We start from the raw sequence: 24,276 nt of genomic DNA, 5'->3' as shown, positions 1-24,276 counted from the left end.
CTGCCAATGCAGGAGATGCAGGCTCAATCCCAGGTCAGAACGATCCCCTGGAGAAGGAAAGAGTCATCCACTGCAGTATTCTTACCTGGGAAATCCCATGGTCAGAGGATCCTGGCAGGCTCCAGTCCATGGGGTCGCAAAAGAGGCAGACACGACTTAGTGACTAAGCAACAACACACACGTATATAGTCGGAGAGGAAAATAATTTTCTCTACCCCTTTGAGATATTGACTGAGACAACCCCTGTACTAAAAGGCAACTTAACAAGAGAAAAACAAACAGAAGTTTAATAATATGTATGCTTCCTATATCAGAGAAGGTGATGGCACCCCACTCCAGTACTCTTGCCTGGAAAATCCCATGGATGGAGGAGCCTGGTAGGCTGCAGTCCATGGGGTCATGAAGAGTCAGACACGACTGAGCGACTTCACTTTCACTTTTCACTTTCATGCATTGGAGAAGGAAATGGCAAGCCACTCCAGTGTTCTTGCCTGGAGAATCCCAGGGACGGGGGAGCCTGGTGGGCTGCCGTCTGTGGGGTCGCACAGAGTCAGACACGACTGAAGCGACTTAGCAGCAGCAGCAGCAGCATGCTTCCTCTATACATGGCAGATACTCAAAAACTGAGTATATCAGTCAGCAGTGCTGCATGGTAAAAGGCAAGGATAGAGAGGAGAGCAAAGAATTAGTCCCACATGAGGGAGGTCACAAATTGGGCAGCATCCCAGCCAGCAGAGAGACAGGAGCTCCCAGGAGCTGTACAAAATGAAAACTGGAAGACATTCTAACAAAAAGTAGATGGGTTCTGGACAAGTCACTGTCTTTAAAGGGAAGGCAGGAGTCTACCAGGCAGGTGACCTCTGAGTGTTGACCAAGTCATTTCTGATTGACTGGTTTCAGATTCCACCTCTCAGAGAGGCTGAAACTGTACTTAAGTCTGTTCAGTGACAAAGGGTTTAGCATAAGTGACTCCATTTGGGGCTTGTCTTGTTTTTAACACCATCCTGATCAGAAGGGGTTGGTTCTTGTTTTCTTACTCTACCTCTAAGGCAAGTGCACATTCTGCTTAAACTGATTATTTTTCAACAATATTTGTTATATTCTTTGATGGTCTGCCAGTACTTTTTTGAAGCCCAGTTAGTTAGAACAGCGGCCAACAGAGTTGAAACTAAAAGGGGGCCAAATAGCTCTCCAGAAGCAAAAAAGACTTCAAAAGATATGCATTACAAAGCACTACTGTGACTCACATAATCACTTATTTTAAAGGGGATTTGCTAATGTAAAATTGGTTTCTTATCTTCCCAGCCCCTAGTGAGCCATTACTGTGCAAATTCGCTGATGGAGGACAAAAGAAGCGACAGAATCAAAGTAAATACACCCAGAATGGAAGGCCTTGGCCCAGGGAAGGAGAGGTGAGTCCTGACTGACCCTTGCTCAGAAACGTGGCCACAGACATCCCTCAGAAGGCTGGCAAGACAGACATACGGGGCCATGAAGAAACCAGGTCCCGTAGAAAACCAGATGGCTTCACAGGGGGCAAATGAGCAGACCTATATTGATTCAACCAGAACATGATTAGTGAAGGAGAATAGGACTTCCAGACTGACCCTAGTTCTGCACTGTCGTTAAATCCTCTTTCAACAAATGTGAAACCAATAGACATCAGTAGTTCCTGAAAGACTTAGCCACAAAGAATTGCTCCATAATTGTGTCATAGTTGTAAAATAAGGGTATGATTACTTAAGGAAATACTTTCAGTGATATCAACAGTGAGAGTTACATATTTGTGTTTGAAAGAAAATGAAGTTGGATTTATTTCATCCTACCATTAAGATGTTCTAGTTTTATTTATACATGTACTTAGAGCATGCCCAAATGTTCATACATGTGAGGATCTGTTTTTTATATGTACACATCAACATAAAATGTGACATTTTCTGTCGGTCAAGGAGAAAGAAAAGCTGGTACATACAGGGTTCTACTTTTCACAACAAGGAGAAGAGCATTCAACAGTTAATTACCCATTTAGTCTCCTAACACAAAACAGGAGAAAAGCAAGCTTATGGCTCCAATGCCACTTGGGGATGATTCCCTTTGGTTATTTTTGTTATAAGAAGACAAGGAGAATGTGTCGGGGCTTCTAAGAGGTCTTTTTCTTCTTTGTGAAATAGAATGGAGTTGTTTGAATGCCTTGAATAAATGCCACTTTATACTAAGCCCATCATTTCAACAGAAGAGCTTTATTTAGTATTTCTATTCAAAGCATCTACTTCATCCGTTTAGGTGGCATCCTACTTGGTGCAGCGTTTTGCACTTTCAATACTGAGATTACAGTTGTAAGGAAAGAAAAGAGGCGAGTTTTTTTACTCAGCAAAAACTTTAGCCGCTTTTCAGTTTCTAAAACTGTAGTCTGTTTTGAGTATTTCCATGTAGATCTCAAAGCCCCTTGTAAAGTAGGTAGCTAGGTTCAGATACTATGCAATCTGTAATTCATTACCTTAAAAAGAGAATGGCCATGGAGCACTTGAAGCTAATAAAAAGCGGGGGGTGGGGGGGGGTGGTTCAGTACTTTAATTTGAGAAAGACAGTCTATGCTATGTCAAAAGAGAAGAGGCGGGGTGTGGCCATGTGCTTTTAGTGGGCAGTTTGTGATCAGCAGGTAGCCCCGCTGCTCCCAGAAGACAGCTGATCTATGATAGCGTTTTTTCACATTGGTCCCGTGTCAATCATCCATGGTCTCGAAGGACTCATTTGATCTTTCAAAATTTACTTGAGTCAAATGCTTGCTGATTAGAGATTTCTGGATCACAGACCATAACCCCAAAGCATCAATTTTTAACTAGATAACTTAGCACTGATGACTGGAATTACAGTTCCTGTATTATTACATTTACTGAATAGATGGCAGTTGTGGCAGGACTCCTCACTTGAGTCTACACTTCTTAGAAACCAAACCAATAAACGTAAAAGAAATATAACAAAGAACCCTCTCTGCTACTCTGTACAGAATCCAGGGCACTGGGTTCAGACATGACAAAGACCACATGTGCTGTGATTGCCAGGGAAGCACTGTGGGGTCAAGTTTAGGATCCAGAGCACTTATAATTTAAATGTAGGTTTTAAAGGTATATTCCTAATATTCATTTTCTGAAGTTGTTTTTTAAGAGCTACAGGTCTTCTTGAATGTGAGAATCAAGGACCATCATAAATATATCTGTGATGAATAGAAGCATATTCCAAGTATGTAGAGACATTCAGAGGCAAGAAATCAGAAAAAAAAATGGCATGAACTAAAATTACACTTATCAGATATTTTGGTTTTGAGATAAGTGTTTTAATTTTTATACCATGACTATGGTCTTAGAAGTAGATACACCAAAAATATTGGGTTACTTTGCCCATTATTATGTTAATATGTATTTTTTCTTGTATTTCCCCTTGGCATTGTACTTGCTAGAGTAAAAGATGTGTGTATGTAAGTATGGTGTGTAAGGTATGACATCATGCAAGTTAATCCTGTGTAAGCAATATTTAATCATTTCTTAGAAAGCTATCCATTCTAATTATTGTATTTCATTGTTTCTAAGACACACATTTTTGTTGTTGTTTTCCATGTTTTAAAGCTGCTGAAAGCTCTTATTAGACCTTATTGTAGTATTACAAAACAGTTGCATTTGCTCCTGTTAGTCACCTGGGGGGTACTACCTGCATTCTCTGCTTTCGGTCTTTGACCACATAGATGGTATCAACTGAAAGTGTAACCAAAGCAAGGATGTGGGTCAGATTCTTGGGGGAGATTTTTTTTTATTTGCTTCCTTCCCTCATCCAAATTGAGACATGCATCTTCCCTTGAAGTCCATTTCTGGTGGGCAGTTTTGTTTCTCATTTGTCTTGTAGCCCTTGTAGTCTCCAGCTTTATAAGGAGATCATTTTGGGTGTTTGTTTCTGCTTGTTTGTGTTATTGTGTAAAATAATGGTTGCCTTAGAATCCACCTGCAAAGAGAGAGAACCCAGGGAGACCTGGGTTCAATCCCTGGGTTGGGAAGACCCCCAGAGAAGGGAATGGATACCCACTCCAGTATTCTTGCCTGGAGAAGTGGACAGAGCCATGGACAGAGGAGCAGAGTCAGACGCAACTGAACAACTAACGTTAACACTAGATAAAATTAAAAAATTATAATGTAGGTCCTGATTTTTGAGGCCCTGAGATCATAGTGCAGATTGAGGCTGCTGTTTACTTGTCCTGTCTGTACAGTCAGGTAAAAAATGACAGTGTGAGAAGGATTTCTGAGCCAATGCTTCAAACACAAAACCAGTGGATTGCAAGGAACTTCAAAGTGCCTTAAACATGACAATTGATAGGCTAATTAAACTTTTCATTTATGATTTAAAGCTGTTTTATTCTGGGTGGCATTTTGATAACAGTTATTTTGGCATAGTTTGATGAAATGCTAATACTGAACCCATCATACACATTAATTAATGTAAATTAGCCAGGTTTTGAAATATAGGTACATGCTGGTGGACCTATTTTTGCATAAGTGAAAAACACTGAAATATTTGAAAGTTATGAACTAACCTCTCAAGTGACACCCAAAGCTGGAGCAGAAGGGTCGGGAGTGGGGCTGTGAGCCTTCTCTTTCCAAGGGCTCAAACGGTCTTACCATTTTCTAACACTGATTTCACTTTATTTATTTGTGGCTGCACGGGGTCTTTGCTGCTGCACATGGGCTTTGTCTAGTTGCAGTGCTTGGGCTTCTTGTGGGCGCTGCTCTTGTTGCAGAGCACGGGCTCCAGAGGGTGGGCCCAGGAGTCGTGGCGTGCAGTCTTAGTTGGCCTGCAGCATGTGGGATCTTCCTGGACCGAGGATTGAATCCCTGTCCCCCCCATTGGCAGCAGACTCTTAACTACTGGACCAAAAAGACCACCATAACAAATAGGTGATCAGTGATTTTTGATATGATTATTGTGATTGTTTTGGGGCACCATGAACTGTGCCCACATAAGACAGTGAACTTAATCTATAAATATGTGTGTTCAGACTGCTCCACTGACCAGCCATTTCCCTGTCTGTGTCCTCTCCTGGGGCCTCCCTGTTCCCTTAGACACAGCAACACTGAAATTAGGCCAATTAACGGCCTCTATGTGTTCAAGCATCCCATGTCCCTCACTTTAAATCAAAAGCTAGAAAAAAAAATTAAGTTTAATGAGGAAGGCATATTTAAAGCCCAGAGAAATGGAAAGTTAGACCTTTTGTGCCAAACAGTTAGCCAAGTATTGACCACAAAGGGAAAATTCTTCAAGGAAATTGTAGTGCTACTTCAGTGAACACATGGATGACGAAACACATGAAAAGCAACCCGTCTTATTGCTCACATGCAGAAAGTTTTAGTAGTCTGGATAGAAGATCAAGCCAGACACAACATTCCCTTAGGCCAATACCTAATCCAGAGCCAGGCCCTAACTCTCCTCAGTTCTAAGAAGACCGAGAGAGGTGAGGAAGCTGCAGAAGAAAAGTCTAAAGTAAGCATAGGCTGGTTCATGATGCTAGTTTAAAGAAAAAAAGAAGAAGCTGTCTCTGGCTAAGATAATTCATGAATATTGCTGCACTAAACAACAGATTTTCAGTGTAGACACAACAGTCTGCTATTGAAAGAGGCTGCCATCTAGGACTTTTCATAGCTGGAGAAGAGAAGTCAGTTCCTGGCTCCAAAAGACAGGCTGACTCTCTCTTGTTAGGGGCTAATGAAGCTGGTAATATGGAGTTGAAGCCAAAGTATCCAAGGCTGGATACTACAGATGTGCTGGAGACATACAGACAGATTCCCTACCCTCTGGTAACCTAAAATGGCAAAGTAGGAGGTTCAAAGTAGAATCGAATATCATTTAGTGTTTCAGAAATAAAACCACTCACTGTAACTGGCTTCATACTTATAAACAGGTTAAGAAAACCAAAGCCAAATAACAACAAAAACAAACAAAAAACTAACAAGAACAGTAGTCACTAGAGTATCAACTCACATCTGTCTTGTTGCTAACCATTAACTATTCGTTTGATTGACTGACTATTTTTTCAGGGTAAGTAGCTGAGCAATTGATTTGTATGCATTTAAATCCCCCATATCTCCCCAGAGTTGGAAAGCTCTACCTTGTCACCTGTCTAGCGGATGCATCCATGTCCTTGGATGTTGGGTGGCTCAGAGAGAATAAAGTTAAGAGAAGTAACTTAAGCTTTGGAGTGTTATTTAACAAAATTTCAGTCCCTCTGTAACATACCCATTTAAAATAACAACTCTTCCTAAATTTTAAGGAATCATGGGTGTCAACATCTGTGATGTGCTCAGAATTGTTTGCTTTAGATCATAATTTACCAGGCATAATACTTGAGTGACTAAAGGGCCAAGCTCTGGCCCTCTCAAGCTGAGTGACGTCTCTGTTCCCCCATCAGTAGAAAGAGATTGGTTGACAGCACACCCTTGGTGAATGGGAGGATTAAATGAGGTGTTGAAGGTACGGTAGTGGGCACAGTGTCTGGCAACTTGTACTTAAGTATTAGCTACTATTAAACTACCATAATATCATCACTCACACAACTCAGGGCTGTTTAACCTGAAAGCCTCACTATGCATTTCACATGGCTTGACTGTGTCAATCCTTAATTTCCAGTTTTATGCTACATCTATTTATTTCCCAAATATTATTATTGTTAATGATGTAACATGTTTGAAAGAAAATCTACTGTTCATATCACTTTCCAGCTGAATTTTTGACTTAAAAATATATCCTCAAACAAGTAGAAATGAATTTGACTTTGACCAATATTGTTAATGTTTCATAAGATCATATTCATAATCATTATTTGCATTCAAGAATTATTTAGCACTGAAGCGTTACATGGTTTTCAGATTTCTAGCCAATTTTCTCTTGAAGTTCATGTAATCAAAAAAGCCAAGAGCTGGCAAGGGGAGGGGACTTGGATGGAGAAGATGAAAGAAAAACGCAAAAGTAAAAGGAAAGCATGAACCCTTGCTAGATACCAAGGAGAAGACTGAGCTACTGAGAACTGATAGATAATATGGTTGGTGTTTTTAAAGGGAAAGAGGATAAATTATTAACCAACCTGTTCTGCCAAATAATGGCAGTTATGAATGTTTATGCAACCTCTGTGGTTATGAAGAGTACATGCTCAAGTACTTTCCAGTATCTTTCAAAACTATTATCTTCAAAAGAAGAAGCATTCTGATACCACGTAAGTGACTTTCTGGACTTAACAAAGAATTAGGGGACTTCCCTGGTGGTCTAGTGGCTAAACCTTCAAGCTCCCAATGCAGGGGGCCCGGGTTTGATCCCTGGGAACTGGATCCCATATGTCACAGCTAAGACCCAGTGCAGCCAAATAAATAAATATTTAATTTGAAAAAACAAAGAATTAGGAAGCAGGAATTTTCTTGCATATTCTACAGGCTTCATAGTGCTAAACGTAAATAATCTTTAGGTTTCTATACCCTAATCTATTTCAAGGGTGAGGTTACCAAATTCTTCTATGTAAGGAATTTTTAGAGTCCTTATAAGCAGTGGTATTAACTTACAAAATTTCCTTTTGTTTAGTGAAACACTCAGACTCATGAAATAACCAACAAAGAAAGATACAATTTGTGGGCTCCAAATGTGTATATTTATCCCACTTACTAAAATGTATTTGCTACCCAGCATCAGTATTCCCAGTGCTTTCATGGTCATTTTTTAAAAAAATATTTATTTTATCTGTGTGGGTGCACCGGGTCTTAACCACAGCATGTGTGATCATTGATCTTCGTTGCAGCATGCGGGAATCTTGAACTGTGACATGTGAACGCTTCGGTGCAGCACGTGGGATCTCATTCCCTGAACAGGGGTCAAACCCAGGCTGCCGGCACTGGGAGCACTGAATCTCAGGAACTGGACCACCAGGGAAGTCCCCTTTCTTAGTCATTTCAATTCGTGCAGAACAACGAAAAGTTTGAGTCACCAAATACGCGCTCCCAGCTGAGGCTGAACACGTGACACTTTGCCTTCTTGTTTCAGTTCTTATACTATTAAATAGTGTCCTTATTTAGGGCTACATTTTTTTTTAACTTTTAAGTTTGTATTGGGGTATAGCCAATTAACAATGTTGTGATAGTTTCAGATGGACAGCAAAAGGTCTCAGCCATACATACACATGTATCAATTCTCCCCCGAACTCCCCTCCCATCCAGGCTACCAAATAACATTGCATGGAGTTCCATGTGCTATACAGTAGGTCCTTGTTGGTTATCCATTTTAAATACAGCAGTGTGTATATATTCGTTCCAAACTCCCTAACTATCCCTTCCCTCCCCCATCCTTCCCCCCAAAATCATAAGTGCATTCTCTAAGTCTGTGAGTCTGCTTCTGTTTAGTAAGTTCATTTGTGTATATTTTTTTAGATTCCACGTATAAGGGATGTCATATGCTCTCTCTCCTTCTCTGACTTGCTTCACTTGGTATGGTAACCTCTAAGTCCATGCATGTTGCTGCAAATGGCATTATTTCATTCTTTTTAACGACTGAGTAATATTCCATTGCATATATGTACCGCTTCTTCTTTATCCGTTCATCTGTCAGTGGACATTTAGGTTGCTTCTCTGCCTTGGCTACTGTTAACAGTGCAGCAGTGAGCATTGGGGTACATGTATCCTTTCAGATCATGCTTTTCTCCTGATGTATACTCAGAAGTGAGATTGCAGGGTCATATAGTAGCTCTACTTTTAGCTTTTTAAGGAAACTTCATCCTGTTTTCCACAGTGGCTGTACCAATTGACATTCCCACTGACAATGTAGAAGGGTTCCGTTTCCCCACACCCTCTCTAGCATTTGTTGTTTGGGGGCTTTTTGATGATAGCCGTTTTGACTGGTGTGAAATGATATCTCATTGTAGTTTTGATGTGCATTTCTCTAATAATTATAAATGTTGATCTTTTCATGTGTCTCTTTGCCATCTGTATGTCTTCTACGGAGAAATGTTTATTCAGGTCTTCTCCCCATTTTTTGAGTGGGTTGTTTGTTTTGATGCTATTGAGCATCATGAGCTGTTTGTAAATTTTGGAGACTAATATTTGTCTGTCATATTATTGGCAAATATTGTCTCCCAGTCTGTTGGTTGTCTTTTTGTTTTATTTATTGTTTCTTTTGCATTGCAAAAGCTTTTGGATTTATTTATTTATTTCGAGGCTAATTACATTACAATATTGTAGAGGGTTTTGCCATACATTGACATGAATCAGCCATGGGTGTACTCGTGTTCCCCATCCTGAAGCCCCCTCCCACCTCCCTCCCTCTCCATCCCATCCCTCTGGGTTGTCCCAGTGCACCGTCCTTGAGTGCCCCGTTTCGTGCATTGAACTTGGACTGGTGATCTGTTTCACATACAGTAATATACATATTTCAATGCTCCCATTTGTTTATTTTTGTTTTTGTTTCCATTATTCTGGCAGATGGGTCGAAAAGGATATTGCTGCAATTTATGTCAGAGAGTGTTTTACCTTTGTTTTCCTCTAAGATTTTTATAGTGTTCAATCTCACATTTAGGCCTTTAATCCATTTTGAGCTTATTTTTGTGTATGGTGTAAAGAATGGTCTAATTTCATTTTTTACATGGAGCTGTCCAGTATTCCCAGCACCATTTGTTGAAGAGACTGTCTTCCCAGCATTGTGTAATCTTGCATGGTTTATCATAATTTAACTGATGATAGGTGCATGGATTTATTTCTGCATTTCTATCCTATTTCACTGATCTGTATTTCAATTTTTGTTCAAGTACAATACTTTTTTGATGTCTATAGCTTTGTAGTATAGTCTGAAGTCAAGGAACCTGATTCCTCCAGCTCTGCCTTTCTTTCTCAAGATTGTTTTGGCTATTTGGGGGTTTTTGTGTCTCCATACAAATTTTAAGGTTTTTGTTTTAGTTCTGTGATAAAACATGCCATTAGTAATTTGATAGAGATTGTATTGACTCTGTACTTTGCATTGGTAGTATAGTCATTTTGACAATATTGATTCTTCCAATCCAGGAACATGGTATATCTTTTCATCTGTTTCTCTCTTCTTTGATTTCTTTCACCAGTGTCTTATAGTTTTCACAGTACCAGTTTTTGTCTCCTTTGGTAGGTTTATTCAGAGGTATTTTATTGTTTTTGATATGATAGTAAGCAGAATTGTTCCTTGAATTTCTTTTTCTAATCTTTCATTGTTAGTGTATAGAAATGCAACAGATTTCTATCTATTAATTTTGTAACCTGCAACTTTATCAGACTCAATGATGAGTTCTAGGAGTTTTCTGGTAGTGTCCTTAGGATCTTCTGTGTATAGTATTATGTCATCTGCAAACAGTAACACTTAAACTTCTTTTTCAGTTTGGATTCCCTTTACTTCTTTTTTTTCTCTAGTTGCCATAGCTAGGACTTCCAAAACTATGTTGAATAAAACTGGTGAGAGTGGACATCCTTGTCTTGTTCCTGATCTTAGAGGAAATGCTTTCAGCTTTTCACCACTGAGCATGATATTAGCTGTAAGTTTGTCATATGCGTCCTTTATTAAGTTGAGGGAAGTTCTGTCTATGCTAGGGCTACATTTTTGCTTGTTCATGCTTTTTATTGGTGTTTTCCATTTTTAAAGTGGCCCTAAATTGTAGTTTTGAAGTGCTGTCTGCTGTCTGTTTCTAAGTGAAAGAATCCATAATGTGCCTTGTGGAGAAAATACGGAAAAATGGAGATAGGCTTCCTTGAGGCATTACTTAGAGTGCTGTTGCCCATGAGCTCAATGTTAATGAATAAACAATATATATTAAATATGGTGTCTTTAGACAGATATAAAACAAGGTTTTTTATTGATGAGTTGGTGAAAATGTTGTGACCAGACCTGACCTTGTATTTCCTCTAAGAGCAGTGAGTAGGTATTCACTAATTCACTGTTCATGGTGACTTCATAGAATATAATTACTTCAAATAACAAGAATACATTCTATCTTTTTTGTTCACTGTTGTTAAGTCAGATGCAGTCTCTTGGTTAAGTTTTTCTGTCTCCCATTCATGTAAAAAGCAATTTGCTTGGATATGAAAATTAACTCCTACCAGCGTATGAGTCAACTGTCTTTATTTGAAGAATTGTGTTATAGTCTATCATCAGTTTTTATGGATTTGAAGACATTAGTTCTTCCTCTATTCAACAAATATGTATAAAACTTTCTAAGGAATTTGGGGAAAGTTCCGATCCTATGTTCATTAATTTATTGAGTCTATGAGTGACTAGTAGACTTGGAATTATTTCATAAATGAGATCAGTCCTGGGATTTCTTTGGAAGGAATGATGCTAAAGCTGAAACTCCAGTACTTTGGCCACCTCATGCGAAGAGTTGACTCATTGGAAAAGACTCTGATGCTGGGAGGGATTGGGGGCAGGAGGAGAAGGGGACGCCAGAGGATGAGATGGCTGGATGGCATCACCGACTCGATGGACGTGAGTTTGGGTGAATCCAGGAGTTGGTGATGGACAGGGAAGCCTGGCATGCTGCAATTCATGGGGTCGCAAAGAGTCGGACATGACTGAGCAACTGAACCTAATTGAACTGATGAATGACTAGTAGACTTGGAATTATTTCATAAAGATCCTTAAACACTTGACCCAGTATAGAGATTCACATTCTTGCTATCTTCCCTAGCAAGAAAAATCTGATACATTGAGTTATTTCTACTATCATTTGTATCATTATTATCTACTCACCTGTTTGCATATAATAAGGGCATGTTGTCCTGCAGGAACCAAATCCAGTCACATTCATATGGCCAATGTTGATGCTGAAGGGCACATAGACATCTGTGGAAGTAACAGCAAACATGCTCCATAAAACCTGGAGAAAAGAGGCAATCCTTCTAGCCACCATTCATAGGGAGCCCTCACAACAGAACATTTCATTGAGTTTCTTGAAAGCATTTGGTTGTCACTAGGTATCAGCAATGATACTGTAAAGCACGTGCCTGGAGACACTCGTAGAAGTGAGGAAGACAAGGCAGAACTCACGTACGTGGCCCCCCGCCTTTAGTTGGATCTTTTATGACCAGTGCATCCTGCTTAGAAACTATTTGATCAATCACCAGTCCTTCATATTAACTCACTATTGAGCAGAGATGTATTAATACATCTTTTGTTACCTGAATGTTATTGAGCAGAGATGTTTTGGTATTTACTTACATAACATCATTGGCCACAGGTGTTACTTTCTTTAAAAATTCCCTGGTCAATGATGTGTTAAGTATAAGAAGAACCTGACAACAGGCTCAGGATTTCACCATTTCTGTTAGCTTTCAAGCCATATTGACTGCAATTTTATTTTGCAATACTGAACATCAGAAAATTTGTTTCAGAGATATTGAATTAAAGTCCTGCCCTGTTGAGCTATTAGAAGTAATACATTGAAGAGAAACTGAAGTACAGTTACCTACGAAATAGTGTATCTAAAGAATTATTTGAAAAACTTAGTAATAATTGCATGTAAAATTCAGGTTATATTCAGCTGTATTCTATGAAAGTAGAAATATCAGCGATATAATTCACTATTGTTTCCATTGGCTATATCACAGTGCATGACAGTTACTTGTCCAATTCTTTTCTTTAATGAGACCTTGGGGGAATAGTTAAGATGTATCTGTCAACATACCTAGGTTCTGCAAATAGTCCTTTTAACTTTGAAGTAAAGAGAATTTTTACGTATATGATCTTGAAAAGAGAAATCGTCTGTTAGGAGACATGACAGCACTTGGAGTTAAGTGTGATAACCAGCCCACCAGATGTGGTTCTTTTTGCATTTCATCTGTTTTGCCTGCAATTTGGAGAGCAGACTCAAGGTGAACGACCCTTCTAACCTCAAAAGAATTCTTCCCATTGGCACACGAATTCTCAGTCACTCAGCATGAAAGCTTTCTTAGTTAAGTGTCCTTATTTTAAACCTGCCAGCTCTAATATTTACTAACCTATGATCACTAAAGGTAAAAGGCAAATCTTGTAAATTCCTGTGATAGTGTAAGTTTGGATAAAATATGATTGATGATGAGCTCTTGTCCTCTGCCTCCTCTCTACTCCCAAGCAAGAGGCTAGAAAAACTCACTTGTATTCTTGGGGAGGAGGGGTGGGGGAATTAGGAGGGGCTCAAGTTGGAGAAGGCAATGGCACCCCACTCCAGTACTCTTGCCTGGAAAATCCCATGGACAGAGGAGCCTGGTAGGCTGCAGTCCTTGGGGTCATGAAGAGTCGGACATGACTGAGCGACTTCACTTTCACTTTTCACTTTCATGCATTGGAGAAGGAAATGGCAACCCACTCCAGTGTTCTTGCCTGGAGAATCCCAGGGATAGGGGAACCTGGTGGGCTGCTGTCTATGGGGTCACACAGAGTCGGACACAACTGAAGTGACTTAGCAGCAGCAGCAGCAAGGCTGAGAAGATTACATCAAGCATTTACAAGGAGAAAGGCTGATGGTTGGTTAGCATGTCTCCTGTGGACGCTTGATGCAGTCCCCGTGGATAAGGGCAGCTGTGACAGTACCAGTCAACTGGGGGGACTTCTTGAATGGTTGGCACTGTCTTGGCAGCTCACCAGTCACAAGATGCAGAGTGGTTCCCATCAAATTTTTTTAAATTTATTTATTTTACTTTTGGCTGTGCTGGGCCTCCATTGCTGTGCAGGCTCTGTCTAGTGTGGAGAGCAGGATCTACTCTGATTGCAGTTCACGGGCTTCAAAATGCTGTGGCTTCTCTTGTTGCAGACATGGGTTTTAGGGCTGTGGACTCAGTAGTTGTGAAGCATGGGCCTGGTTGCCCTGCAGCATGTGGAATCTTCCCAGACCAGGGATCGAACTCATGCCTGATGCTTTGGCAGGCAGATTCTTAACCACTGGACCACCAGGAAGTCCCCTATCAATATGTAAGCTGAAGCTTACAACTTCCATGTGACATCAAATCATATCTGGGACCTGGAAGGATACAGATAATTTAGCTAGATACCCGAGCCTTTCGCCTGTCTAGCTGCATGGGCTCGCCCTGGAAGCAACCTCAACATCTTATATTTTTTACCTGATTTGCCTGTGTGGGGTTTAATAATATGTACACTGCAACACTGGCTCTAAAACAACAATCAGTTAAAGACAAAATACTATTTTAAATACCACTAAAAAAGAGGAGAAACTTGCCAAACTCTCAAATGCCATCAAGTATCCTTTTAGCCTCGATTTCACAGATGTTAAAAAGTAAAGCAAAACTGTGTCTTGAAATCTACGAAGATCAGTCATTTAGACTGAGGTGAAAACAGAAGCAGCTACATAAAATATGGCAATGTTCTCTTGTCTCTTTTATAATTATCAATCAAGGCTTCATTTAACTTTGGTTCTAATGACAAACTCAGACTAGATCTCCCCAGACTTTGAGACCTTTAGCTACATGATGCCGTGCAGGTGGCGCTGGTGGTAAAGAACCTGCCTGCCAGTGCAGGAGACAGTAGAGACGCAGGTTCGATCCCTGGGTCAGGAAGATCCCCTGGAGGAGGACATGGCCACCCACTCCAGTATTCTTGCCTGGAGAACCCCATAGACAGGGGAGCCTGGCAGGCTATAGTCCACAGGGTTGCAAAGAGTCAAAAACGACAGGAGTGACTTAGGGTGTGCCCACACACATAATGCTATGATTCCTTTTATTCTGCCTCCCTTTGAACAATGCTTTTTGTGTGTGTGCAGTCATAGATTTTTGCAGCCTTCCAGTCTTAATTCTGTCTGCATCTTTTTTATCTTGTCCTTTTCTATTGCTGGAAAGGGGACAACATCTCTGTCTGATATGAATGTTATAGCAAAAGCTGGAAAGAAGAAATATCATCATGGCAGAGTGCATAAGCAGCAGCATAACTCCCCATCACGGTCTTTTCTCGAACACAAGGAGGCAGATCTTCTCTATTCTTGGTGTAGTTTTGCTTTTTTTTTTTAAATAAGTGAGACGTCTCCTGCATTTCATTTAATTGATTCCTGACACACCTCTGGATATTTCAAGATGACTTTTAGCAGTCTCCTATTCTCTGCTTTCAGGATCAGGCACCTGGATAAGGAGGGGCCTCAAGTCCCTCTTGGATTCCTGCTGGTATTATGGTTCAAGTGCACGAGCTACCTTGTTACATCAGGAAACTCTCTCAGTGACCCCAATAATCACTTTTCTTCTTCCTATCTCTGCTAATCAATCAAGGGCTTAGATACTGTCTTTAGAAGTTCAATTGAGTTCAGTTGAGTTTTTTTTAAGGAAATCTTACGGGTAAAATAAAAATTCAAAATACCCCAGTTCCATTTTCAGATACATGTTTGGGACTTCCCTGGCATTCTAGTGGTTGGAGGTCTGCACTTGTGCTGCAGGGGGCACAGGTTCAATCCCTGGTGGGGAGACAAGATCCTGCATGTGGTGTGGCACAGCAAAAAAAAAAGAGCAAGACCCAAATATAAGTTTAACTGAAGTCCAAATTCAATATTTTCAAGTCATATATTCATTTACTAATGCATTGAACAAACATTTGATGAGTCTGTTATGTTCCCATAACTGGCCTGGGAAGAAGAGATACCACGATGGAATCAGCCAGGAGCCCGTTTAGGAGAGGCACACAGATGGCATGTTGGTCACACTCACTCCCACCCTGCATCACGGGGGCAGAGCAAAGGCAGGGGTTAATGCTTCTCGGAGGCAAATGGCTTTCAGAGGCCATGACATTTAGTCTGAAGCTGGAGAAGGGAAAGCCCACATTCCCTCAGTGCTACACAGAGTTTCCACAAAGGCCCAGAGGTCACACCACAGGACAGGGTGAGTGTCCATCTGAGTTGGTGAAGGGTGGGGTCTGGAATTGCACAGGAAGTTGGTGGAGGTCAGAGGTACATACACATTTGATCCTGAAGGGCTCTGTAAGCTGTGAGTTATCCCTTAGGTGACACCATGCTGCTTGGATCTGCCCGTTGTAAGAACAAATTTCACAGCACAGTGTTATGACTGGTGGATTGAAAGGAAGGTGGAAGCAGAGGCTGAAGAGAGTATTTTTTTATGAAAGGATAGTAGTAAACGCCCAAATAAGAAATGATAACTTTAGAAGATACTGACGATACATACACTTACTAATTAATCTTGGCAATGATTGTCTGGAACTCAGTTTAGATACTTTATTTTGAGACAAGATTTTGGCCTTCCTGATAAACAGTAGTTGGGATCAGAAGGAGAGAGAAGGAGGGAAGCCCTGGTCCTGAGCGCTGACATCTCAAAAGCAGATGGGACGAGTAACACCAGAGAAGAACAAGCGCTGTGAGTGATCAGAAGGAAATTAGGGGAGAGGCTCACAGTTTTGAGGGCTCAGGAATTACGAAGATTAGAGAGTGTACTGTGAGCCAGTTCACAGGTGGGTTGGCCTCTTTCACGGGACAGTTTCTAGGATTTCTGCCCCATCCAGGACCATGCAGTATTGGCTCCCTTCTGTAGGTTTGGACATTTTCCTGTCTCCCATCTCATTTGTTCCTCACCTTTTCTTTAGAGGGACTTCCCTGGTGACTCAGACAGTAAAGAATCTGCCTGCAATGTGGGAAACCAGGGTTCGACTCCTGGTTTGAGAAGATCCCCTAGAGAAGGGAATGGCTACCAACTCCAGTATTCTTGCCTGGAGAATCCCGTGGACAGAGGAGCCTGGCGGGCTACTGTCCATGTGTCACGAAGAGTCAGACACAACTGAGAGACTCACACATTCACACATTTCTCTTTAAAAGAGGGCCTGGCTGCTCGCAGCCCAGGGAGCATCCCTTCAGCAGATGAGAGCAGATACCTGCCTTACATGGTTGACTGCCTCTCGCCGGAGACACAGACCACCCAGTGGCCATGTATCCATGGCAGAACTGTTCCAGTAAAGCCCCACCACTTGCCTCTTCTGAAAGCCAGGAGGTCATCTTTTACATCCCCATTCAGCAAGAGCCCCTGACCTCAGTTTTGCCCTGAGCATGTTATTTCATAGGATTACTGGCGCTCTCAACTGAAGAAGGTGAAAGCCCTTTCTTTGGCCAAAAGCTTGACTGGTCATTGATCATTTTGTGGTTTTCTGGTGATTTTTATTGATTGCTCTGAATGGCTTGGATATCCACACTTCAGGGATCACATGTGACACCTTCAACTTCTCAGTCAGTTTGTGCTTTGGATTTATAAAATTTTACTGACTTCCACCACTAGAGTCACTGTACCATTAATCTTGTAGTTTCAGCCTTTATTCTTGACCCCCTGCCATTCTCAAGCTAGTAAAATATAAATATAACAAAGTTATACTACAGAGACATTACTTTGCCAACAAAGGTCCATCTAGTCAAAGCTATGGTTTTTCCAATAGTCATGTATGGATGTGAGAGTTGGACTGTAAAGAAAGCTGAGCACCAAAGAATTGATGCTTTTGAACTGTGGTGTTGGAGAAGACTCTTGAGAGTCCCTTGGACAGCAAGGAGATCCAAGCAGTCCATCCTAAAGGAAATCAGTCCTGAATATTCATTGGAAGGACTGATGATGAAGCTGAAACTCCAATACTTTGGCCACCTGATGCAAAGAGCTGACTCCTTTGAAAAGACCCTGATGCTGGGAAAGATTGAAGACGGGAGGAGAAGGGGCCGACAGAGGATGAGATAGTCGGATGGCATCACCGACTCAGTGGACATGAGTTTGAGTAAGCTCCGGGAGTTGGTGATGGACAGGGAGGCCTGGCGTGCTGCAGTCCATGGGGTTGCAAAGAGTCAGACACAACTGAGCAACTAAACTGAACTGATACTACAAAGGTTTCACTACAGTAGCCATGCTGCTGCTGCTGCTGCTGCTAAGTCGCTTCAGTTGTGTCCAACTCTGTGCAACCCCATGGACTGTAGCCTACCAGGCTCCTCTGTGCATGGGATTTTCCAGGCAAGAGTACTGGAGTGGGGTGCAATTGCCTTCTCCTACAGTAGCCACACCTAAACATTTATAATGCATTATAATTTGAGTCATTTTCACATATCATTTTTGTTGCTGTTTAGTCCCTAAGTCATACCTAACTCTTTGCAACCCCATAGCCCACCAGGCTCCTCTGGTCATGGGATTCTCCAGGAGATCTTTCTAACCCAGGGACTGAACCCAAACCTCTGCCTCAGCAGAAGGATTCTTTATCACTGAACCACCAGGAAACCCTCTGCTGTAAAGAAACCGCCTACCAATGTAGGAGACCTGGGTGCCATCCCTGGATTGGGAAGATCCCCTGGAGGAGGGCATGGCAACCCATTCCAGTATTCTTGCCTGGGAAATTCAATGGACAGAGGAACCTGGTGGACTGCAGTCTATGGGGTTGCCAGGGTCAGACACGACTTAGCAACAAATATAATTTTTAAGTTGTTTTATTTCATTTATTGAGTTCTTATGATAACCAGCTAACAGTTGCAAATAGGGTTTAAATTAGTTGCAAGAATTAAACTCTTTAAAAATGATACCCAGAAAACCAAGTTATCCTTTTCTTCATTGGCTTCCTGAACTTCTCTTGTGCTAATTCAGTACACAATGGTAACTAAAATATATGATGACATTTACTACCTATTTATTAAAGGTTGCATTAAATCTGATCTTAGAAGATTGGATATTTTTGTAATTATTCATTTGTAACTAATCCAGTTACTTCCCTAGTACTTCCCTAGTGGGTACATTTTAAGCAGCATTTCATAATTATTACCTCTTCATTTAAAATGATGAATATCAAATATCTAGCTCCTAAGTCAAACTGACATGTCTCAATGTATCCACTATATTTATTGGAAATAATTTTGGTATCTTATGTTGACCAAACAAGATGTAGAACCTAAAAGTTGAAAATTATGTGTTACTCATTGGACAAAACTGAGGACTTAAGCCTGGGACACAGCATCTCAGATCATTCTAAGAGACTGCTTCCAAAGAGGAGCCAGGATATACAGAGATTTTTGCAACAAAGATCAGGTAGTCAGAACATCCAAAGATTGCTTTTAATTAAGAAAAACAAGGTAGCTCAACGTAGGGAGTTTAGTGCTTTCCTCTATATGCGGTATGCCATTGCTATGCTTCAGTGGTGTCCAGTTCTTTGTGACCCCAGAGACTGTAGCCCATCAGGCTCTTCTGTCCATGGGATTTTTCCCAGCAAGAATACTGAAGTGGGTTGCCATACCCTCCTCCAGGGGATCTTTCTGACCCAGGAATTGAACCGGTGTCTCCTGCGTCTCCTACATTGCAGGCAGATTCTTCACTACTGAGCCACTGTGGAAGTCCCCTTCCTCTATATGGGAAGATGAAAAATCCAGGGCTCATTGAAATGCAATGAGCCTTTGATATGCACCTCAGCTGTCTATGGCCAGTATCCTGTGCCTTCTTATCCCGAGTCTCCTCAAGGTGTACATTTGTGGGCGGCTGCAGTGGCTGATGATTTGATGATGGGCATCCAGTTTCATCCTGAGTTCCCACAGGAGTCACCAGGACAGCTGTAATGTGATGGCTTGATGGTTGCAACATCTTCGTTTACTGATGTGGCAGGCAACATTTTTTTTTTTCATTGACATCTAATTGATTCCTGTAAACTACATCTTAAAGTTTCTATTTAGTTCTTACAGACTCTGTCTGGAAAGTCTAGAAATAACCCTATTATGACTGAAATACTAAGCTGCTACTGGAAAATGACCCCCCAAAAACACTCCCTTTCTTTTTGAAGTAAATCATAAATGCTTTAATCCACAAATAATGTGAACTTAAAATATAGAAAATATCTGTGAATTTAATAAAAATCCTTTTCAGAAGAGAACGACAGAATTAAACATCACTTTCCTACTTAGGTGGTGTGACATTTTCATTTTGTTCCAAGTTATTTTACCTTTTTTGTGACTCTGGAGTTTGTAAACATGCCATAAAATTTGGTAATTACATAATGACAATTTCATGGTTCTAGTTCAGTATAAAGGTGGCTAGACAGAGCAGCAAATCGATTTTCTTTTTTACCTTGTGCAAAGGAACACAGGAAATGGAATGCAAAATCTGCATTAAGACCATGTTGGAATTATAACTCAACAATCTGTTACACAAGAAATGAAAACCAGGTGCAGCCCGTGTCAGCTGTTGTGCTGTGACAGTCAGCCAGTGGGTTATGCTCAAACACCCCTTTGTTTAACCCATGTCTTGCCTTGTAACCCAGTGTTCCAAATGCTCATCTCTGGTGGTGTCCTCTTGCCAAAGATCCTCAGAGGCAGGACTGACCCCAGAAAAAATTATGAAGTAGATGAAACTTGGGTTCATCCGTGCCTTAGTCTCTCTCCACCTCCCCGTCCCCCAGTGTCTACCGTAGTCACCCATCACTCGGGATTTTCCCTCTGTTTTTAGGGGGTTCGTGCTATTTCCTGTTGCCCAGTCTCTTGTTTTAAGCAATATTTATTTATTTATTTGACGACATCGGCTATTAGTTGTCCATAGTATGTGAAATCTGCACTGTATCAAGCAGGCTGAGCAGGCTTGAGGGCTTATTTGCTCCACAGCGTGTGCGGGCTTAGTTTCCTGAAGCAGGGACTGAGCCTGTGCCCCCTGCATTGCAAGGCGGACTCTTCACCACGGGACCATCAGCAACGTCTCTCAGGCCGTCTTTGAATCATTTTTCTACCTGAAGAAATGATCAGTGATTACCCAGTAGGAGCCAAGCAATCAAGACCTTCCTCTTTTCCTTCCAGATCTTACTTCTGACTGTTCTCACCAATGTTCTACTCCAAGGGGACTATCCACCTTGCCCTTTTTATTCACAAGACTTTTTCCATGATAACTCTTCTGCCTGAGCTGGCCTCCACCTCTTATCTCCATCTACGGAAACCCTAACCATCTTCAAGGTTCCACTCAACTCTGCCTCCTCCAGGTGTCTTCCCGGAGCACCCTGGCCTGTCCACGCTACGCTTCATCCATTCTCTCACGGGGTGCTTAGCATGCGTTGCTTGGTGTCAGAATAATATTTACATGTGTGTCTCGTGTCTAGGCACTGTGCGAGGCACTTCACAAATGTAATATCTTTCACATTTTACAACAATCGTATGACATAGGTGTTGCCATCCCATATACCAGTTAAGGAAACTGAGGCTCAAATAAGTGAAATAACTCGCCCAAGGTCCCAGTGCCAGAAAGCAACAGAGCTAAGACTTGAACCCAGGTCCAAAACATGTATCCTTTCCACTGAATCATATGGCTTTCAATTTAATTCTTTCCATCTTCTAAAAGATGAATGGGGATTTAAGGTGGAGGAAAAGGCCAGTGTAAACTTTCTGATTATCAAATACTATCCAACAAAGCAATAGAATTTTGTGATAATTACCATATTCTTTGCTAGACCTATTGGTTAACTGTAATCCATGAGGAATTCAAGTCAAATGTGAAAGAAAAAAAAAAATATCCTTACTTAACATTCTCAAAACAAATTACATGGCATAAAAAGAGAATATTGATGACAATTTACAAGTCAAGAAAGGCTGGGGAGCATTGGTCTTTGAGCACTACAGTTCAAGGAAAAGGAGTAAATAAACTTGGCTACCTACAAGTTTCCTGGGATTTAAACAATTTGGTCTGAAAATACAATGATCATCTGAATCTCCTATTGAGCACATAGCCTGTTTTGTTTTTTTTTTTTTCATTCTTTCTTTTGTCTGACATCTTGGATAAGTTACAGGAGAGAAACTTAGAGTTTCTAAGCAGGAAATCTCATCTCAGACGGATCATCTCAAGGACCCAGAACCATGGCGTCTAGTCTGGACAGGTCACTTCTGGGGGCTCTTCAGCCTCGGGCCAGCCTCCCACCCGTCACATGGTGGAGGCCCATCCAGGGGAGAATTTAGACTTAGAATCTACATGCTTTGATATCAGTATCTTTGCTTCTCCCAAGGTGGGAGAAATCTGTCTTCATATCTACTCTTTTATTTTCGTCTCATTCCCTGGGCCTCAGCTTGTCACACTATCAGATTGTATTTCTTTAGCCAGAGTTATCAGCAATCCTATGTTCCCAGTGCATCTCTGTCTCAGCTTTGTTTGCAAACTTCGTTTCAATTATGTATGCTTCCTGTATGCCAGTTCCACTTATAGATGGTTCTACACTTTTGTTCCTCATACCAGTCTTAATAATAAGTTTTAAATATTATTCAGGAAAAACAATGCATCTAAGCTCAATGCAGCAGGCCATCCTGGACTTCAGGCTCCACCTTATAAAGCCTGAGAATTTGCATTTCGGTTATGTGTTAAATCTTAGGAAGTCAATGGGCTGAATAGGAAAACCACCTTCAACCGCACTGGAAAAGAAACTCAAACACAAAAGCTCTTTCTTTCTTTTAAGTTTTTATGGTTTTCTTAGTCCTCTACAAAAGTCTTCAAAGCTAGTTTATTTTTTTCTTACTTATTTTGAAACAATTACATATTCACAGGAAATTGTGAAAGAAATGAACAGGAGCTCTTGTTTACCCAACACTCCATCTCACCCAGTGGTTACATCGTATATAACAATAGTGCATTATCAAGCCAGCTTCCCTGGTAGCTCAGCTGGTAAAGAATCCGCCTGCAATGCAGGAGACCCCGGTTTAATTCCTGGGTTGGGAAGATCCGCTGGAGAAGAGAATGGCTACCCACTCCAGTATTGTGGCCTGGAGAACTCCATGGACTATATAGTCCACGAGGTGGCAAAGAGTCAGACATGACTGAGCAACTTTCACTTTCATCAAGCCAGGCGATCAAAAAGTAAAAAAAAATGTCCAGCCTAGTCAGCCTTCAGTTTCATCCTATCTGCCTGCCCACAAGCAATAACTAGGCTGACAGTCCTGGAAGACAAAGAGTGGTGGGTCCGCATGGCCACAGAGAGATGATCCTGGGGGCTCATGCAAAATCCTAGTCAGTGGCACAGCAGGGCTGTGGAAGGGCACACCCAGCAGAAGAGTTGGGTTGGAATCTGATTCTGCCTCCAAACCTGTGACCTTGAACGAGTCACTTGACCCCTCCAAGGCTTCCATGTCTGCATCCATCAAATGGAGAAAATATTTCTTCTGCCTATTCATAGAGTCCTTGTGGAGAAGGGAAAGGCTACCCACTCAAGTATCCTGGCCTGGAGAATTCCATGGACTGTATAGTCCTTGGGGTCTCAAAGAATCAGACAAAACTGAGTGACTTTCACTTCACTTGTGGTGATGAGATGTGATGGTATGCACGAAAGGGAAATGTAGATGTCAGTCAGCGATCATCAAGTTTATATTCCTCTCTGTAATGACTGTCAGTTATAGAAATGTAGTTTTTCAGTGGCGGTGTTCCCTTGGAAACAAAACAAAAATACCTCCTTGTTAGCCACAAGGCCAAGAGTTTCCATCACATGCAAATGACCTTCCCTTTCTACACTCTGGGTGGAACAGGTACCAGCAAGGTGTTGGACAGCACCCTATGATTCATTGCCTGCATACCCTGAGGCATGCAATCTATTTTAAAATAAATCTTTCTTAACACTTTCTTCTAAAAGGTCAAATGAATTTTAAGTAGCATTTATTTTAACTCTTACCCCAGGATCCATTCTTACCTTTTTTTCCCATGCTTGGAGATATACAATAGGTGTTCTTGAAAAGAATGAGAAATTATAAGGACACCAGATTAGACAGTGCATGGCATATGAAGTAGAAATGGAGACCATCCAAAATGAATTGTTCTTTGGTTTGTCTGGATATATAATATAAATTCCCTAACTCAATGTTGGATTCTGGTGTTCAGGTAGTAAAAATGCTTGGCAGTAAAGGGGGGAGAAATATATAGGAATACGTAAACTTAAATCATAGAATGTACAGATAAAAAATCTGTGTGTGTACTGAATGCTTTGGAGATTGCCATTAAAAACATTAAGATCCATTTTCTCCCTTCTTCCCCCCATTATACAGGCTGGCATGGCCCTGACCTATGACCCCACAGCTGCCATACAGAATGGGTAAGTAGATCACTTTTTCTATGTTTTAATTGCTAAGGTATCTCTGAACTCTGAAATCAGTACTGGAGAAAAATGTTCAAATCTTTCTTCTTGTTCTAAACAAAAATGTTAATCAAACCTTTCTCATCAGTGTATTTCTTTTCTTCCTGTGAGTGACTCTGATTTCAGTGGCATCACCCATGCTTACAAAGCTTCTGTCCATATTCGTCTTTCTCCCCCTCTCTCACC

At 41.1% G+C, this 24,276-nt stretch overlaps 1 protein-coding gene across 8 annotated transcripts in view; it reads left to right on the top strand.

Moving 5' to 3' along the window:
* RBMS3 (RNA binding motif single stranded interacting protein 3) overlaps positions 1-24,276 on the top strand; it is an 802,823-nt gene that overhangs the window by 636,597 nt on the left and 141,950 nt on the right. For all 8 annotated transcript variants that reach the window (XM_027522594.1, XM_027522595.1, XM_027522599.1 and 5 more), the window contains exons 7-8: positions 1,306-1,412; positions 24,002-24,048. In XM_027522594.1, the coding sequence (XP_027378395.1) occupies positions 1,306-1,412; positions 24,002-24,048 (154 nt within the window). The remainder of the gene's footprint in view (positions 1-1,305; positions 1,413-24,001; positions 24,049-24,276) is intronic.

The sequence above is a fragment of the Bos indicus x Bos taurus genome, chromosome 22 (genome assembly GCF_003369695.1).
Source record: "Bos indicus x Bos taurus breed Angus x Brahman F1 hybrid chromosome 22, Bos_hybrid_MaternalHap_v2.0, whole genome shotgun sequence".
In the NCBI taxonomy this organism is placed as follows: Eukaryota; Metazoa; Chordata; class Mammalia; order Artiodactyla; family Bovidae; genus Bos; species Bos indicus x Bos taurus.
Note: the sequence above shows the minus strand (reverse complement) of the source record. Positions and strands in the feature narration are given on the sequence as shown.